This window comes from Festucalex cinctus, chromosome 14 (genome assembly GCF_051991245.1).
Source record: "Festucalex cinctus isolate MCC-2025b chromosome 14, RoL_Fcin_1.0, whole genome shotgun sequence".
Lineage (NCBI taxonomy): Eukaryota > Metazoa > Chordata > Actinopteri > Syngnathiformes > Syngnathidae > Festucalex > Festucalex cinctus.
In genome coordinates, this window is record NC_135424.1 from 10,818,717 (window position 1) to 10,839,936 (window position 21,220).

Below are 21,220 nucleotides of genomic sequence, written 5' to 3' on the forward strand. Positions count from 1 at the left end.
CATGTGAAGTATAAAATCATAGCACAGGTTTCAAACATAAACTGGTTGCTTTATATGACTTGATTTAAATGCAGAGCCAGCCAACCTTTCACGCTCCTTATTGTGCCCCCTTGCCATTTAAGGCGCACATGTTAACTATCTTTTGTAATTTGTCCCAATGAAACTCTCGTGAAAGGAAATGACAGTTTGGAACTGTGTAATTTTAGCAACGGAGCTGTGCCCAATGGGGTCAGTATGAAGGCTGTTGACTGGCATGGGTGAGTCTCATCTGGGCTTCATTTGAAAGAAAACCGGTCAAATGGTTTCCTGCACAGAGACTTCAGCATGTTGTTGGATAAACAAGCTCAAGAACCCAAGTGTGTCACTGGGGAATGAACACAAGTTAGGAAGTGGAGTGGTGACTCATTTCAAATGAGAGGGCTCCATTTGGCCATTCACACAAAATGTAGATCCCTGAAAGTGATACTACTGCACAAAAACAAAAACACCCTCTCAGCCTCTATTTACTTTCTCAAAAAAGAAACAAGTAAAACAGAACATCATTCACAGTGTTTAAAATTTCATATGTTCCAGATATGCCTCCATGTAAATCAATCAATTTATATTCATATTTTATTCTTTTCATTAGTTATCAATATAACTTTGGAAGACAAAACTGTGAGCAAAATTGAGTTTCATATTTCTATGCAAATTTCTTTTACTTCTTCTATAGTAGTAGAAAGTGGAACTTCAACTAACATCCACGACATCTCAATGATGGGTTAAGTGTCAAAATATGATTTACCATCAACATCAATTATATTTGGAATAATTCATTCTAGAGGTCAAATAGTTGCCAACATAAAACCTACAAAATTGTACAGGGATTTTTTTTATGCAACAATATTAATTGTTGTACAAGTATTTCACTTGGTGGTCCTTGTCAAATGTCACAAATAAATTGACTCAATTGTGTGGCAGTTAAAGACAGACCCTGATCAAATTGGGGTCCTAAGATACATTTTATTTGGAGCTCCTCTAATCTAAGAGATAGGCTAAAATCTCAATGCACGTAGACATAAAACAGTTCAAGCTCCAAGAATTCTTTAAGCTTCTCACTTCAATTGTTTTTGTATTACTTGCTTTTTAGGGTGTTTTAGCTACAAGGTTTCACTGTATTTTGAGTTCAAACACTTGTGGCGGGTGACCGTCAATTTCGACATAAGCCAGTATTTCATTAAAATGTGGATGATATGAAAGATATGGCAAAAATGAAAAGGAAAAGAAAAGTTTCACCTTTGGAAACAATACAGTGCATCCACATAGCTGAGCCCTATGAACAGAAACGAGAAATGTGATGGGAGTATAGTAAAAGCAAGAAGGGAGGAGAGATGTCTGGACTGGCATCATAAATCATGAAACTCTGAGCGTTGGCCATTAAACGAGAACGCGGGAGAAGAAAAATACAGACATTGTTGGAGATAAGATACTTGTTAGCAGTCACTCAGAATGCGAGCCAATCAGTTCTAAAGAATACATTAATATGCATGTTATTCTTTTTGATGTAACATTATCACTCTACATGTAAGTATAACTCGCAAAATGTCAATAGGATTTGAAAAAAAAAGTTCTACAGTTGGTGGAGCAAGATGATGTGCAAGGAGAAACACTTATTCACATTCATCAAACATGTTTGCACATGCCAGATGAAGATAGATTTGGGGATGGGAGGGTGGAAGAGACAACTACCAACTATTTTAACATCTTCAGCATGTGGTCTTCATTTGGGTGGAAACATTCACCACATAACTTCTCTGACAGTCAAGCAGCAAGGCAGGATCCAGATGTCAATGAAAAGACAACTATGATACAGATTTGATAAATTTAACAAAACAGATATTTTGGAAATTGGTATTTATTTATGAGAAAGGTTTATGATCACCTGTTTATTGTTACAGAATTGCTAGTCTACAATAAAAGTAAAAATAGTGGGATGTGCATGAGGGGAAAAGATGAATATAGTAAACTGCAATAATTGTTACATTTATTTTATACTCATATTGTGTATGATTTCACTGGATAGTATAATCTCTAATAACCAATCAGCAGATTACATGAAAATTTCTGTATTGCTAAATCCACGAGGGGGGTTGACTTCCAGGTCAGGTCTGATTTGCAGGTGCAGTAGATGAACATGTCTGAATAATATTTGCAGACTTCTCCATCTCAGGAATGTCAAAAATGAAGGTTAGCACCACAGTTTCCCATTCGACTGAAAGCTTTACTCCCCAGTAAACAGAGTGCAGTTCAGATAAAACCAGTCACAATCTAATCACTAAGTCTGACATTAGACAGCACAAACAACAAAACTTTAAAAACAAAAACTTCCAACTAAGGCCATATCCACTCATACATGGATATTTTCAAAACATAAACAGCATTTTCCTAGCACAAGGTTAAGGATCTTACACTCTTCTCCAAAGGAATTGGAACAGCGTGTTTATTTGTTTTCCGTAGGCTAAAAATATTGGGGTTTGACATCAAAATAAGATTAATCAAATGTTTTTAATTCCGGGTAGCCTATTTGGAACTGATATACAATATCATTGCTGTTTATTATGTCATGGAACAGTTCATCCAAACAAAATAACAGTTTAAGTGAGATTTCATAATTAACTTACTATCTGCAATCATTTACAATAACTGATTCAAGCCTGTGATGCTTTTTCAGCTCGTCACCTGGCCTATTTCTGTTGTAGGGGGTTACGACCTCTCTTTAAAGCAGAAGTCAAGTCAAACTTTGTCTTTGCTATATGTTCCCCCACTAGTCTAATCACAGTATTTTGATTAATATTGCATTTGTGGAATATGAATTAAGCAGCAAAATCCACTCATGTTACGTGGGTGGCCATTTTGCCACTTGCCGTCAATTGTCATGGTACACTTGAGTCATATTGCACCCCATGTATTATAGACACAGCAAATATACAGCATTCCTTCACTTTTTACAGGTGATACGTTCGACATCCATCCACAATAAGTGAATTTCCGCGAATTAGAGGTCGTTAAAAAAAGTTTTTCTTCAATAACCGCTAATACTGTCTGTTAACTGCACGATAGGAATCAAATGGTCTATTGTTGGATATTTGCACACTACAGGAGTTTAAATTGGGGGGTGAATGGCATGGTTACAGAGGATTATTTATTTATTTATTTTTAACTTGGCTTGCATTTTAAATTGTCAGACAAAATGTTTATGTAGATCCGGAGACTTCTGAGCTCAGTTTGTTGCTGCTTGCGACATCATCAATGATGATTAGTGAGTCTGCGGCAGAAGAAGCCATGCAAGCACAAGGCGTGTAATTACCGCCGCTATGTTTCAAATATCAGCTTCTACAGACATACAGAATACATGTAGGCCTATTGTATTATAATTTTTTTTTTTAGTATGACTATATGTTTGGCATCATGATTACAGCCTTTTGTTTGTCCAAATTTAGGTTAATCTTTGTCTCATCAGTCCATAATTTGTCCCAGAATGTTTGAGGCTTGTCTCCGTACTTTTCAGCATATTCCAGTCTGGCCATCCCATTCTTCTTGCGAATGAATGGTTTGCATCTGACTTCATTTGCTATTCAGAATGTAACAAACTAGGCAGAACAAAACGCGCACATAAAAAAAAAAAAAAAAAAAAAAGTGTATTCTGTTTTATTTCTTTCCTCTACGCATTTCCAATATGTTAAATATAATACTATGAATAAATCAAAGTCAATAGGAATGGTGTGTTTATTTTTTCCACCCATGGATACTTTGTAACCATCCTCTCTTTTGAGCCACTCACATGGACATTAGAAGTAATCATTAAGAAATACAACAGTCATGAATATCCATATAGCAAATATGGACTCATATTTTGGTTTAGCCCCTGTACTTTTGTTTAACAGTAACGTGATACATTTACTCCTCCCCACTGCAGGTTGTTGCTAATGTTACAAACAGTTGTTTTAGGAGGGTATTTACCCTCAAAAGGCTCACTGCTGTTATTTCCCTTATGCGCCCATTTGATGTCTGTTTGCTTTGTACAACAGAAGTTTATTTATTTTTAAGGACATTCCAAATTGTTGTACTAGTTATGGCCGTTGTTTGAGCCATAACAACCAATTTAAGATTATTGTTTTTATTATTATTAGAAATAAAGAGGCACCTGGGGGGATGTGGATGGGCGGTGGAGTTATCAGGGCCCCCCCAACATGATTGGGACTCCTTGAAAGTCTTCCCATTCAAGTTGACATGCTATTTTATAGACTATTTTGGATATTTAAAAATATATATGTGTCCATGTGAACACAGCCATTGACTGTAACAATATTATTGTTAAAATGAAAAAAAAAAACCAACATACATGTTAAATTTTTAGCATTACCAGATAGATAATAATAAGAATAATAACAAAAGATATCTTATGGGAATACAACTGTGTATAATTTGCAGAGGAACCAGTGCAAAGCAAAAGAAAATAAACAATCCGACATACGTTTTGACTACATGTGTTTTGTCTTGATGATTGTATGTTTCCAAACTTAGAAAGACAGTACAGCTCAGTAAAAGTTTGTTTGAGAAGTTTATCGTGGTTGAGTGAGCAGGTGTGTGACCCTCTTGATGTGATAGGGCGTTCCAGCTGCCTGCAAGCCGCATTCTCATTGATAGTGATGACAAGAGGGAGGAGTTGCAGATGGAACATAAAGTTGGCTACTAAGTCAGCCCACACAGATCTCATACTTGCTCAAGGGCACTTAAACTCTTGTATGAAAAAAACAACAACATTGATTGTACTGTCAAGCTACGTTGTGTGCATTCACGCGGGAATACACAAATATTTTGAAATCACCAACAGTTCACATGATTTAGATTTGTTCTAAAAATAAAAACAAAAACAAAACAAAAACACATGTACGTAGTATTTTATATGTGCATGTCAGTTGGAGGGATTCCAATTTATTTATTTATTTTTTTGCAAATATGGGGCTGGCATGGCTCAGTGATAGAATGGTCGTTTCGCAAACCAGAAGTTGTGGGTTTGATCCCATGCCATTTTGACCACGTCACTGTATCCTTGAGCAAAATACTGAACCATCAGATACTTCTGATGCTGCGTCATCAGTAGGTGAATGAGTTGTAATGTAAAATGCTTTGAGGGCCTTGGAAGGTGGAAAAGCGCAAATGTGTTTCATTTCCTCCATTTTCTTCTCAGTTACTCATTAAGAATCAACTCTGGCATCCAAAATGTGCTTCAATGTGTCATTCACTTGTTGCCTACAAACCAAAGTGCCACGCTTGACGCTTGAGCTGGAACACGTTCAAGACTCTGTGGAAACTAGACAAACAATAATTTCGGCTTAAAAAAAACATGTTTTTTTGCTGGAATTTTTAGAAAGATTTAGATGACATGCTGTAAAAAGGGGGGAAAATGAAGGCAGTCAATCAACTAAGCCACTGTCAGCAGTAGGCATGTGATGCTATAAGTCAGACCTAGGCAAAGTATGGCACGAGGGCCACATCCGGCCCACCCACAGTCTCTGACTAGACCATAAAGTCAAAATAAAATGTAATACATGTGGTGCTTCTCAAGACCTTTATTTATTTAAAAAAACAAGGCGCACAAGAATTTTTTTAACTGCTATATTTTACTGTACTTTGTTTTTAACCCTCAAATGCAGCACACTACTAACTACTAACTACTACTACAAGTGCAAGCAAGAGCTATAAGACTTGTCTGCCATGTTGCCATCTTTGCGACATTTTCACTACTTTAAGTGACTCTTCCAACCACTCTAGAAACAATTTTTCCAAAAAAGAGATTAACAAAAATGACAACAGTGGTCCGAATGTTAGCAACATTCTTACTTCTTGCGTGGTGGAAGCAAGAGGGTAAAGTTACAGTTACAGTTTCATACACCAAACAAATTGGGTGTAATCACTGTAACCAATATATATCACTATCGATAATAATATAATACCCACTTATCTATATAATTGTGAGTCCTGACTAGGAATTGATAATATGAGTTGGCAATTGGTGCACAAAATCAATGTTAGATTTTTCATCATCACCATTATGTGGTAAAAATACTGTAAATCTTCAACAGTAAATAAATGACGAGGCCTTGGGCTATTGTTAGAGAACATGGTACTGCTTCTGATTTATTGTTGCTTATGATTTATTGTTGCCTGCCTGCCTCCTTACCTGATGATGAATGGCATGAACGGGGCAAGTCCCAAAGGTGAAGAGGAGCCATCCATTGGAGACGGGTAGAGTCGACTGAGCACCAGCAGCAGCAAGAAGAGACTGGGATGCAGCTTCACTTGACCACTGTCACTAAACATATATGGATATACAGTTATACACTGACAATCACTTGTACTCATGCATCAGTGTTTCGGTACGTCAGCACAGGCCAATGAAATGGCATGTAACTTTTTTTTGTTATATTTTTTACATCTGTGCTGTTACTTTTGTAATATCTATTGCATTTTGGGAAACTGCGGGTTCTTGCTGGTGTTCAAACACATTGATTGTTGTGTGTCACACAAAACATATATAAAAACAGAAACCGATAGGAATTCAAATTCAGACCTTAAGTTGTAATTGGCTGATAGGACCTGCAGTGTAAATCCAACCTCCTCTGAGCTTGTTCAAGTCCAGCTCAAGACTGGAATATACTACTGACTCTACATCAAGAGAGGATGATTTGCCACCCTTTACTCAGTATACTAGAATGCAACGGCTGGGATAAAGGACTTTGTATTTGCGCAATAAACAAATACTTTAAATTGAACCGCATTTACTTGCTAATATTGCACTATGGTATACCATTGATTTCAATTCACTGTTGTTCTATGGTCTTAAGGTTAATAACCACAAGGCGGTATGAAAAAAAAAATGTGACTACAATTTATTCTTTTTGATTAATTATTCTGATTTTAGAGTGAGGGCATGATAAATCACACAGCTACAAATGGATGACTGTGTTTAAGATGATGGTAGGTCTTGCTCCACAAAACTAAACAGTAGCTAGCTATACATACATTAAAGTAGAACAAAAGCAAATGTCTAAATTTGGAAGACAATACTAAATAATAAGTCTTAATGGGCTACCCTTACATCATTATTTGTAAAAACAAGAAGCACGTTGTGAAATGACTAGTGAAATGTTTTTACTTTTACACACATTTAACTCATCTGGTCCCAAAAATGTATAAATATACGTTTTATTTTAAATGTCTTCAGTGTCCCAAAGACGTATTTATATGATTTTCATCTTTGATGCAGCCTCTCAACTTCAGAGAATGGGTGAAGCAATGGTTGTAATTACAAAAACAGCCAGCAGGTGGCAGCAGAGTACAAGAGATCAATCAGGGCCATTTTGAAAACAAGCTCTTTCCCCCAAATTCTAAACAGATTTCAGAATAATGAGGAAACTTAGCTATACAGTATTCTAATGCTAATCGCTGCAAAATGGAAACAGATAGAAATATACTTTTTTTCCTCATAAAAGAAGAGACTCTAATCTTTCCTTTGGTAGGTTCCATGTTTTGAAAGCAATAGAACACAATATTCTGTGGACCTTGCAAAATCAGTGAAAATCTAGTAAAACAGCTGTGAGCGAAGAGGGTTGCTTCAGTAAAAATGGCTGTGATTGAATGAGTTAAGTATCACTAACAGCAATTATTATCTCTTAATTCCGGTTGTTTGTTTCTACAATTCTTAATGAGGTTTAGGTTGCCAAGTCAAAGTTGAGATTAGGTTCTGTGGGAAATCCATGAATGTTTAAACAACCAGCCAAGGGAGTAAAGGGGATTGTGAAAGAGTCCTCAATTAATTGGATCTAAAGTAAGATAAGGCTGCCTGAAGAGCTGTTGGATGATTCAAATGCTTTTAAAAGGGGAGTTTTGTCCAAGCGGGGAAAGATAAGGCAGATGAGTCTCAGCGGACACAACTCTTCACTGCAGAAGCATTAATCCAAAATTGGTGACATATTTCCTGTATTCTGTATTTTCCCTGAATTTGAAATCGAGTTAGTGAAACGTCTGAGCATGACACACTGTTGTTTTGAAGAAGATCATTTCAATGCAAACATGAGCTGAACAAAAAATATGCATGAGAAAGTCAAGGTGGATTGAATGACACCCCCCCTCCCCACCACCGCCATTTACCTTTCCACTGAGACAGCTGCCTCCTTCAGCTGGTTAAGAAGAAACGGATACAGGGCTGGAAAACGAGTGAAAAACTCTCGACCAGTCATTCTAAGGCAAGACACAGAAGCACAAAAGAACACATTTATTGGGCGACAAATGTTTTAATAAGAGAGAGAAAGAAAAAAAAAAAAAGACTTTCATTCACCTTTTATCATGCAAAAATGCCACACAGCTCAGCAATAGGTTTATTAATGATTATCCCCACCGTTTAGATGGAACTGCTCGATAAAACCAGTTATGCTTTTGAGTGTTTTAGTGGAAGGACAAAATTAGTACAATTTGAAAGAAATATGACTACACAGCAGTGAACTGTCTGACTGCTTTCACTTTCTCATTTTTCTTTCAAATCAGAAACAAATTGAGCCTGTTTTGCTTAAGCTGCTCAAGGTGCTATGCTAACACTTGTGAAGCCACAACCAAGCACGCACACATCAATAAAATGACAAACGTTATATATTTAACACTTGTCTTGCTTCTATAACCACCATTCAACCTCAGCGCTATTAAAGTTTTTATTTAACTGTGCTAGTCTAAATGAAGTTGTTCCTTAAGGGATGAGAGCCTGCTACACCAAACCCAAGAGCATATGACTAGAGTCTGCCTACGGCTTGCAAACATTCAGGAAGTTATGAACGGGCAAAATGGGATGAAAAGCTGTCACGTGTATATATATGTGTGTGTGTAAAAACTGCTATCTACAAGGATGTGAGAAACTCCTCACCACTTGAGACCTAACAGATATAAATGTAAAACTTGATGTTCAAACTAATCGCTATGTACACGTGCAAGAACACGAGTTTCAAAATGAAACGTGCACATGGGCACGTTCTTCACTCTCCTCCTTTCTCACTGATCATAGCCTTTTCAGACAAGTTTGCTGCTTCCAAATAAAAGGTCAAGGGTTATGTCAGTGCAGACTAGATGAGGTATATGGGGTAAAAGGTTATGGAGGAGGAGAAAGAAGACAGTTGGAGGTCGAAGTGAAAACAACTGTTAAGAGTTGGTGGAGTGTATTTCAGGCTAAAATAAGTTAGACAACACCAAAACAAGATCAAATAGACATACAAAACAGACAGAGATCAATCGTTCTTTAAAGAGCTTTGTACGACCTATAACCTGTAGGCCTACCTACAACTCGAGAGAAAATACATAAAATCTTCTGAGGGGAAGTAAAAATACACAATTGAGATAATGTAGTGACAAGTGTGCACAGCCTCTTCTAACTAATGATGGAGCTATGCTTAGGAAATAGCAAATCACAGTCAAGCTCATGATGTCAGAACACACCTTCCACTATTTGAAGTATCTCTTCTTAACTCCAAATAAACTTCAGCATTTCTAGTATGTGTTTCATGGCATGGTTTGCTTTAAAGCAATGATTGCTCCTATAAATGGCTGCAATTGGGAACTGTTGGTGTTTGGAACAGTCACCAAAACTGCCCCAAAGCATGAGTCTGCCACCACTTTTTTGTTGATGTGCGGTGTTATATTTGTGCCAAAAACACCTCTTGGAATTATGGACAAAAAGTTCAAGCTTGGTCAAATTTTACTATGTGTCTCTGTTCAAGAGCGCTTTTTTTGTCAAATTTTGCTGGGCTTAAAGCCCAGACATATGAAGAAGACGGGAGATGTACAGCTAGTCCTTTGACAGAATTTTTTGCTTGTCCTTCAAATGTTGTCACTCTCTTGGCAGCCTTCATGACCCTGTTTTCTTCTTGTGTTTGCATCAATTTTGGATGGGTGCCCAGTTCATGGAAGGGTCACTGTTGTGCAATATTTTCAACACTTAATGACGGTCTTCACTGTGTGCCATTGTATATTCATTGCCTTGGAAATTCTTTTGCACCCTTCTTCCGAATGATACCTTTGAACAATGAGAGCCCTTTGACACAATCACAAAAATCGGCATTTGAAAAGGATGTGTAAACTTTTTATATCCACTGACAGTACAACATTATATGCAGGAAAAATTGATGTTTCTCCAGGCGTGATAAGGATGGATGTTTGAGATGGAACTTGGTAAGCGAAGCAATCTTTCTGTGTCAGCTGGTTGTATTTATGTTAAAGATGATATCAGACCGACATCAATGCAAGGTCACGAAGCAGAGAGGCCTTAGTCTGGGCTCAGTTAATGGAGCAGTGATCCAAAAACGTTGCATCTGGATTCAAGATAAATACAAGTGTGGAAAATTCTGCAAAATGAAAACTTAAAAAAAAAAAAAAAAACTACTTAAACTGCCCATCATCCAACATTTGTTCAATTTTGTAAGAACTTACTGCTCATTATTTGTTGTATCTTGAAGCAACTGAACCAAAACTGAGTGCAAAATTTGGCTGCAACTACCAAAGGCACTTTAGATTCACAACTTTGTGGTCTGAACAACAACAACATGACGTCAATGAAGGCTTGACTCTCTCTATGGCAACTCCAGGGCACAACTAATTTGTTCAGATTAACAATGGCACTCTAGCATAAGTTCAGAGCATTGAGACGGATTCACCCTATCGTAAAAAAATAATTCATTTAAGGTGAATATTTTCCCTTTGCAAACGCCTAACCCAAATGCAATAAGGTTCCTTTCTAACCATTAAAAAAAAAAAAAAAATCAGATTTAAAAGTATTACAAAACACTGACTAAAAATCATGTCTTTTTTTTTTTTTTTTTTCTCAATTAGCAAACATCCTTCACTTATGTTTTAAATTCCATCAGCTCGTACACACTTCAGTCAGGGTTTGTTGTGCATGCCTTGTGTACTGTGTCGTGTCTGATGGTCATCAACATGCTGATGTCAAATAGACAGAGGAAGTTTGGAGGTGACTAGACACCTCGCACCGTGAAACCAGTAAGACGTGAACACAGATTAAACTACTAAACTCACATGCCACATGCAAGAAACAAACCCACGCAGTAATAAAGACGAACATACATACATACATACATACATACATACATACATACATACATACATACATACATACATACATACATACATACATACATACATACATACATACATACATACATACATACATACATACATACATACATACATACATACATACATACATACATACATATATATATATATATATATATATATATACATACATACATACATACATACATACATACATACATACATACATACATACATACATACATACATACATACATATATATATATATATATATATATATATATATATGCAGTGAGCATGTCACATATTTGGAAAACAGCACTTGACCGAGGAGTGTTCACATTTGTTGTTTGTTAAGAAGCTCCCTTCAAGGTTTAAGTTATTTTTTTTAATTGTTACTACTGTATATAACCAACAGTCATTTGGAATGTCACCGTCCTTGTAATGAGACATATGAGGCCTGATTTATGAAGATCCCAAATAGCAGGCGCTAAATTGCATGTTAACTCGCTTCTAAGAGATTGTGTGTGTGTTGTTGGCAGCAAGTGTTTTGTGGAAGTCAGTAACCTCATGAAAATGCTGTTTAAGTTAGTTTGCCCCAAGTATGACCAGGTATGAGCGCATCTCATCTAACGTGTTTAAAACTAGGAACACCACACCTAGAAAACTGCTGTAGCAGAGACCAGTAGAAATTGCACAGTGCACTCAAATGACCCAACCACACGTGAATGCCGAGTTGAAAGGAGTTTTTGACATAGGTGAAATGGCATGACTCCTTCTTGTGAGTGGCTCCAAAAAGTCAACCTTAAAAGTTCCAAAATTGCATTGCTCAATTGACAAAATGTCACAATAATTATTGCTTAGCATATTAAAATTTACAAAAGCGTAAAACTACTCTGCCTTTCATTTTGCTTGTATTACACTGTCAAGAGTTTGCAATTGCGTCCTGGTTTAAACCTGCCCTTACAATACACCACCTACTGTAAAGACACAGCCAGCACAGTTTGTATCAAGTTTGATAAATCATGTTGTGCTTGGTACATAAACCAATTAGCATATTCTTTTTGCAGAATATACACACTGAACTACAGTACGCAACAAGGTATCGTTGTTAGACTTTATCCTGATTTTGATTGGTTAGTTGATCAGCCGCCAGTTTTTAACATTAGCAAACCTTTAGTAAATTGGGTCCTTAGTGTAAAACATTCAATATGTGGATAGATTAGTCCTTGTTTTCTGTTGCATGCAATGCATATAATGCAAAATTTAAAGATGATGAATTAAAAAGGTATTAAAACAGGTACATGTGAAGGAATGATTACTAATATAAGTATCACAATTTAGTATAGTGCTTAGATTATATTTTATTTTACTTTAAAGTATGAATAATGGAAATAGTGTACCTACATCTTCATTTGCAATGAGGTTGGGAAGAGGGGTTGAGGGGGGAAAAAAAAAGGACTCACTGTTGTATTACAATAGTGTCCCCTGGTGGTGTTTCACACATATTGCGTAGTAAAAATGTTTACATTGCCTACTCAAAATGTTTATTCTGACTCTAAATTGGCTCAAAGTTGAAATTCAAAAATATAGATTGCTAAGTAAATGATAACTCTTTTGAAACTAGTAATTGTGACCTTGTGATGCTATTTACACAATTTGTATGCGACTGACTACAGATTTATACGAACTGCATGCCAATGTAAACATTTCATTCTCCCCCAAGAAGGGAAAAGAACCAGACCTGTTTTTTTTCGAGTGTTCATCCCTCCCTTTCTTCACTCCAAAGATCCTTGTGATCAGAGTGCTGAAGAGAAGAGTTGAAGAATTCCTTACCTGAAATAAGAGTGGAAATTGGAGGGAGTAAGAAGTTATTTGACACTAAAACACACACATCTCACATCACATCTCCATGCAGTTTTACAGCTATAAATTGCAGATCTCTCCCGGGAAAGTTGAGCCAGATAAATATTTCCATCTGTATAGTATGTTAGCTTTACAAAAAAACAAATGCAAACTGGCAAGACCATATATTCCTTTAACATCGTCACACAATGTTAAGAGCTACATGTAAAAAAAAATACAAAATAAAATAAAAATTTAAAATTAAAAAAAAAAAAAAAATCACCAATATCACAAGCTTTTACAGGTTAATCAAAGTATGCACCAAATAGCTATTTGGGGGTTTAATTAAGCTCTTTGGTGGTTGAAAATAAACCTCTGTTTTGTTTTGTTTTGATGGCATTTTCGCTTTATTCAAAAATAAAGTTGCTGTTATATTTGAGATTTCATGCTTTTTTTTTTTTGTACAAAAGCAAAAGGGTTAAAAGCATAGAAACTCACTGCCCAGATAGGAGATGTGAAGCCAAGTACAGCAGCCTGCATTCCATCCGACACAAAACAAATGACATTTTCTCCCAAACGAGTGTCCCTGTAAAGAGCTCTCAGGATGTTCAGAGCATGGACCTGTAAGGATGGCATTTAAGTACTCAGTTGGGCCTAGACGAGACAACAATTTAAGAAAACAACGTGGCTGGGCATTAAGTCAATTAATAGGATGCAAAGATCTTACAAACCTGAGGAACAGTGGTAGCGTCTGTATTTCTGTCAGCACTTGGCATCGCGAGGGTGATCAGCTCTCTCATGGTCATTTTTAACAGACTGCAACTGGAGGATTTTGGTTCAGAGGAGAGAAGAGCCTGTAGAGAACAAACATAACACATGATAGACCCAAAAGTTTCAAAACATAAACAAAAAATAGCTCCACGTAATCATGCTGGCGATATTGCCTCATTATGTTTTAGTACATCTTTAATTTAATGATAATAAAGTGCATCTAAAAAGTATTCATGTCCTCCACATTTTGTTATTCCAAAATGCACTATTTTTATTTTTTTTTTACTCAACATTACCAGATATAGAAAACAATCCTGGAAAATTGTTATTTTTGCAAATTGATTACAAATATTTATAAAAGAACAATAATTACGGTATGCCTATATTAGCCTTTTCTCAATACTTTTTTTTATTTTAATTTTATTTTTTTACATTTTTGCAAGGCTGTTGTGTGTTAGTTATCTTGAGGAGGGAGTTGAGCGTAAACATCTGGCCTGAGTTATGGTTAAGAATTAGGCATGGGAGGTATGGAGAGATGACGGTAGGGAGGAGCGGAGAAGGCAACAATATTTGGCCTTTACAAACCCTTGGAGATTGAGAGGTGGTGGAAGGAAAACACAGTCTGCTTCCTGTAAAGTCTATGTCGAGACCAGAAAGAAGCAAGCGCAGAAGGCAGCCTTCCCAGATTTAACTCCAGGAAGACTATTTCTTTAGCTTTCATCATCAACCAACTTTTTTGCTTTCCTGGGATTTGGTTACCATAAAAAAATGGGGAATCATCTTAATACAACCTTTTATAGATATCGTAATCTACTTCTACATGTAAATTTATATATTGTACAGCACAAGACAGAAATTTGGAGATGTGGTCGCAAAATGGCTTTACTTTACAGAATGATTGCAACATTCAGAGGAATATGAGAGGACAATGGTTCAAAGAAGCGTGAGAGAGTAATTCATGTGTCAAAGTAGGCTTAGTCAGGACACATACAGTAGGTGTGTGGGACTGGTGACTAATAAGAGGGGTTACCGAAAGGACAATGATGGTGTGCGTTATTTAGGTGAAAGAGAAACCAGGATTGGAATCCTCCTATTCTTTCAGTGCACGTGCTACAGCTGCATAGCAAGAAGTTTATTTAGGAGTAAATGAGAACAAGAATAGGCTTAGGATGTTTTCCCCAAAAATATTGTACCCTCTGCCACGTTTTGTTGTTAACAGGATTACAAAAACACATTTCTATGAAACAATGTCGACAGAAGAGAAACAAATGAGGCACAATGAGACTCGGAGCATAAGGATTTATCTTTTTTGTTTGTTTACATGGTGTGATATGACTTATTTTGACAGTCAATTAATTTATATCTTAATAAGATATATGTTACATTTCTTGTGAATCAATTCAGTGCCTCCAAAAAGCTGTATATATTTATATTTAAAAAAAATGTTTTGGGATTGTCATTAAGAACAACAACAAAAAAAACACTGGAGTATGATGACCATCTAAAATGAACCACCTGTTCATGTTTGTTCTTACTACTACTCCACTTTAAACACCAGTGAACAATTATTCATTTCAAGCAACTCTTTTTAGTCAGTACAGTATAACGAAACTGAAGCATCATCACCTGAATATAGAAGGGTATTCCTGCGCTGCGTCGTGTGGCACACAGTTTGGATGACGGGTCACTAGATTTGACCTCTTCCAGAACCTCGGATAACCAGCTGGCTGGAAGTTGTTGCAGGACTTTACTGCCACTCCTTACACACACGTACACACAAAAACATATGCAGTATGACCATGGGCCTCTGTCGTCTTTGGAGGATCACATACAATACATAACTTAAAGGAAAACAAGACTTGTGAAAAACTAACCAGCTATTCTGTGAAATGGTTAATTTCAATTCTTCCTTGAAAAAATTGTCAATTTATGTTGAACAATTGTGATTTTATAGTACTTTTTATGAATTAGGTATCGGCCATTTTGGACAGTCACGTGATCATCGTGATCTATCGCATGCGTAACATACACATTGAATGACAGTGACAACAAAGAACTCATGAGGAATTATTGCGTCCCATGGCGGACATTGGCCAGCATTTCTGGATGTTTTCTGACACACCTTGTACATATGACCAGAGGTGACACAAAAACTGAGAACAACACAAAAGAGTCAACATCTGAGAGTACAAACACGGTGGAACACACCAGTGCCAGATCCCAAGACAAGCATCAAAAGGCTGTGGCTAAGCACCCTGCAATCAACACCCCATAACCCAGCACACAGCCTGCATACCATCCCCGCACTGCTCTTCCCTTCCTGAAACACAGAAATGCATACACACAATCCCAGAACAGAACACACACACACACACCACACAACCACTAGAACTTAACCATTATTTTACAAGACACTGGCCCTCTATGATGTACTTTTACAAGAACAAAACAAGAGACCAGTAGGTTTAAGACACTGCTTCACCAGTATTTGTCTCTTTCCACGTGACTTCCACATACCATTCAGGGAAAACAAAAGGGTTAACATGTAGTAACAAATACAGTCATGTCCAAAAATATTGGAACATGACAATTCTTATATTTTTGGCTGTAAACACCACCACAATGAATTTAAAATTAAACAATCAAAATGTTCTTTAACTGCACACTAACAGCTTTGAGGACATTTCTATCCAAATCAGGCAAACAGTGTAGGAATTATAAGTTTGTATTTGTATACATTGTATACAAATACAAATTTTACCACACACTTTTGAAGAGACCAAAAGTAATTGGACAAATCAATCATAAACCGAACTTTCATTTCTTGCAAATCCCTTGCAGTCAACTACAGTCTGAAGCTTGGAACATAGCTGCTCGTTACTAAAATACTAGTGAGGCTCAAACAACTAAAGACAAATTACTTGTGCGTTTTTACATAGACTACTTGTTCAATTACTGTTTTTCTGATTCTAACAGACATCACCTGATGCTGGATTTTAACCCTGGCGATGCTCAGAAGGTTGACTTATTTCTGCTTGTCCTTAGGACAAGTAAAATGCATGCTCAATCGGATTCAGGTCAGGTTGGTTGCTTTCCACAATATGTTTCTGGTTATTGTCCATCTGCACTGTGAACCACCGTTCAATGAGTTCTTAACCATTTTGGCTAAATGTGAGCAGATAATATTGCCTTTGAAATTTCAGGATTCATCTTGCTGCTTTTGTCAGCAGACACGTCATCAATTAACACAAGGGACCCAGTTTCATTGGCAGCCATCCATGGCCACCTGGCCATGGAACAGCTGAGCAGTCAATTATGTCATTACTTTGGTCACTTATGAGGTGGGAGCCATATACACAAAATTTTGTAATTCATAAACAACCTGATTTGGATGTATAAACTCTCAAATTAAAAAATAAAGTCTACAGTTAAATAACATGTTTATTTAATTTTAAATTTATTGTGGTGTTTAAATCCGGTCCAGAATGAGTTTGTGCCGGTGTCCCAATATTTAAGTGTTGTTTTTTTTTTGTTTTTGTTTTTGGAATTAAAAGTTCCCTTTCTTTTAACACCCCCTTTAAAAATAATAAAACAGTCAAGTTTAATGCTGCAGTGCAATCTACAAATATTTGGAATGGATGTGGAAGGGAAGCTACTAAAAAATATCTATGCTACAACTTTATTTGGAACATTCAATGCATTTCAAGGAAGGAAACGGATAATCTTATTGTTGATGCTGAAGCCGACACGTCATTTTAGTTACAGTTCCTCCGTTGTTACTTATGTGATGTTGTTTTGTTGTTGTTGTTATTTATTTATATAGTTATGTTTATGCTGATTTTCAGTTTCAGTTAGTTTCCAATGCATCAGGTCACGAAATACTGAATCTGAACTATGACACTTTTCAGTACTTGGGCCATTTGGGTGCTAGTGTAGTAGTACATTATGGAGGTATGCTAATTTCTATCTGTTGGTTGTGTTTTACAATGGCCTCCCTCACAAAGAGAACCCACAGAATAGTTGAATCTGAACCTTAACATAAGATTCAGCTGTAAGCAGACTTTGCTAATTAGATATAACTCCAATTAGAACGCAACCTAATTAAACTGAATCAGATTGCTTGGTGGAAATGGGCTTTCGAACTTTTGTGTTTTCATTTTTACATCCACAGTAAGACAGCCAGAAAAAGCCAACCTATGAAAGAAGATCACTGGTAAAGTAATTGTCAGCAAAATAATTAGTGCCGCAGGAGGAATGCTAACAAAGTATCATGAAGAGTGACACCGCAAGGATGTGCCTACTGACTAATTACATGGGTGAACAAAAGTTATCCTTGTAATGTGCAGTTATGTCCACAGCCATAGAGCAGTATTACCTTTTATCCCTCAACACTGTACGTTAACACATACCTGCATAGCATGTCAGTGAGGCGAACAAAGCCCACATAAGCCAGTTCAAAGGCGCCACGATGACGGGACTGCAGGAGCTGCTGACGGAAATACAAGCCAATACAAGCCACCTATAACAGAGAGGGAATATGTGATGAAATATAACATTTTGTAATGCAGGCAGCGGGTAGATCTGCTGCGTCTGTTGACTGGGGGCACACTGTCAGTTACAGGACTACCCGGTACTTGTTCTTTCAGAATTGCAGCATGATTATATTTCAGTAACAAATACAGCACATACTGTAATCACAAGAGACCTTTAAGCATTCCCTGACTAGATTCAAACATTAACAGTTATTATCGTGGTCATGTTACGGTAATAAAAGCATGCTTTTGTGAAGTTTCTATGATGGCAGTGTATGTCTTAAACATCATGTGTCTCTGAGATTTACTACGTTACTGTGCATTAACAGCAATACCAAATAAAATGACTGACTTGTTTGACCTATAGGAAAAGTGAACTTTGCCACAACTATTGCGCAGTGAGTGCTCCTGGTGGATATATCAACTTAAATTGTGAGTAAGATGGCCATATTTTCTCCAGATGCGCACTTAAAACAAAAAGGAAGTCTTTAAATTCTTTATGAAACCACCCCTATAAACCATGTAATCCATGTCTGTGTGAGTCATTTTCCAACAAAACAAATTAATATCAAAAACATTGTCCCACACCCCTCTAACTCTAACAACTGTGAATTACGCAATCCCACACTTATCAATAAAATGCTGACATGCCTTTTTAGAAGTCTCTCAACTTTTAAAGAAAGGGGCAGAAAAAGTTGTTTTTCCACTGAAGAACTGTCGCTACACTTTAGCCTTTTCTCTAGTTGGCATTCAAACTGAAGCTCTAACACCAGCAGCAGGCTTGTTTTAGACACCACTTACTTTTCGGCCAGTGAGCAGCGAGCACGTCCAGCATGAGAGCAGCATGGCAGTAGCGTGACAAGTGTGCTCAAATAAGGATGCTGAGACATCCGCATAATAGCCAGTCTAAGTAAAACCATCCAGTTAGTAATAGTGCTAGCAACATTATTCTAACTATACACACACATACACACACTAGTGCCATTTCTGTGGCAGTATGTAAACTGGTGAGTGTGTAGCAGGTGAGGCGGCAGGGCGAGGCGGACGCGGAGCTCCAGTGCCCTGTCATTAAGGCTGTGGTGTCACCGCTACCACTAAGGCAGTCAACCCTCGGCTTAGTCTGGGGTGGCACAGAGGGCACAGGGAGGAGTGACAAGGTTCTGGTGCAAAAACAAACAAACAAACAAGAGACGATCCAAAACGACCCTTTCTGGGATGTGGGTTTAACACAGCATCTCAACAAAAACAGATGGAAGCCACAGGGCTAAAAAACAATGACACAAGTGACTGAGACTAGCATATTTAAAATAGAGCCTACCAATGCAAGAACACAGGTTTTAGGGCATATAATGATTAAGTCTTTCCTTTGACACCATAGCAATGTAATTTTTTTTATGAAATATTGGGTGTTTTGCTGGTTATTTTTCTAATGCGGAAGTAAAACGCCCGATTCAGTAAAATCCCGCCTCTCCCCATGTGATTGCCACGCCCCCGACAAGACTGCTGCAGCCTGCTGCTGGATGTCTGCGTTTGAGCACTCCTCTGAACGGCCAAGCCACTTGACGCAAGCCAATTCTTCAGTAAACATTTGAAACAAAATGGCTCCTTGCTGCAATAAATCATGGTGGAGGAGGGGAGGAGAGGGAAGAAGAGAGGGGAAAGAAGAAGCAGAAAAAAAAAATGAGCAGGTCTCGAACAGGGTACCTGCTGCGTACGGTGTGAGCACCCTATCACACTATTCGTTCCGTTAGGTTCAGCAGTGCAATTGTTTTACTTGTAGTTTACATAAGTGTGAGCCAGAACCCTTCATGGGATTTTAAGACGGATAATTGTCATTGAACTTTGGTATTGCAAATGTGAAGGATAATTGATTGCTTTTAATTAATTTGGGCGGAAGGTTTACTGATAAAGGCTACTTTTGTTACTATTCCATGGAGGTCTCAAAGAAAGTGGGCGTGCGTTTAATACACAGAGGAGGTGTGAGGGTGAGTCCACACCTAACGACGTTATAAAGTGACACAAGCTCGTTTTCTCAGGTTGGAAGGGGCTGGTGCTTGGAGAGCTGAATGACCTAGAATTTCTCATAGAGGGGCGAATGGCAGAAAACGGCACTGGTGATGTTTTTGGTGAGGAATTAGTATTTTAACATGGCTCCAAAAAGTTGAGTTTTCATGTTGCTGTCCCTTTAATCTATATATGGACCACCCTATGACCTTGTAAAGATGATGAATAGACAGGTGGATATAAAATATTTGGAACATGTGAAACAAAAATGAAGAGCTGAGGCAGCCCGTTTATTTAGCCAAATCATAGTTTAGTAAACTTGCCTAACCCTGCAGACATAAAGCAGACCAACTAAAACACCCAAGCACAGAATGAGTGAACCGCAAGTGCTCCAAGCACAATGACTTATCACATAGGTTTGAGAATGGACACCCAGGACAGCCCTGACCTCACCAGAGTAAAAACAGCAGTCACTGTTAGATGCCCAAGGCTGCTGGGCCCAGACCACTGCGGTGCTGAGCGAGGCCACGCCGGGCCGTTGTTCCGCGTATTTAAAGCTTTCTTCCTGAAGGTTCCCGTCTGTGTAACTGTTTAAAAAGGCCGAGCAAGCAAGCAAGGGCGGGGGAAGGGATTTATTTAGACATCAACTTCCTGTTTGCAAGCGTGCCTGTTTCCCTGAAAAACTTCCCTGTGGGGAGAAGGAACTTTCCCAAGTCTAATTACATGTGTGGATCAACCCGTGCCACTGGCCCAAATGGGTTAGACAGCACTCTGGCCATGTTTGTTGTTCTTTCTAACTTGAACTGCAATCTACTAGAGAAATCATGAAGTTTAAAAATCACACAAATATTAGTAAGCCATAAAACTACATTAGCAATCTCATATGGCCACTACTGCTCACAAAGAACACACT

General features: G+C 37.6%; 1 protein-coding gene across 4 annotated transcripts in view; it reads right to left on the reverse strand.

The window, feature by feature from the left end:
* Window positions 1-21,220, reverse strand: part of thada (THADA armadillo repeat containing) — a 69,594-nt gene that overhangs the window by 35,170 nt on the left and 13,204 nt on the right. For all 4 annotated transcript variants that reach the window (XM_077494462.1, XM_077494463.1, XM_077494464.1 and 1 more), the window contains 7 exons: window positions 18,181-18,290; window positions 15,398-15,530; window positions 13,732-13,854; window positions 13,499-13,621; window positions 12,900-12,991; window positions 8,194-8,283; window positions 6,224-6,355 (listed from right to left, as the gene is read on the reverse strand). In XM_077494462.1, the coding sequence (XP_077350588.1) occupies window positions 6,224-6,355; window positions 8,194-8,283; window positions 12,900-12,991; window positions 13,499-13,621; window positions 13,732-13,854; window positions 15,398-15,530; window positions 18,181-18,290 (803 nt within the window). The remainder of the gene's footprint in view (window positions 1-6,223; window positions 6,356-8,193; window positions 8,284-12,899; window positions 12,992-13,498; window positions 13,622-13,731; window positions 13,855-15,397; window positions 15,531-18,180; window positions 18,291-21,220) is intronic.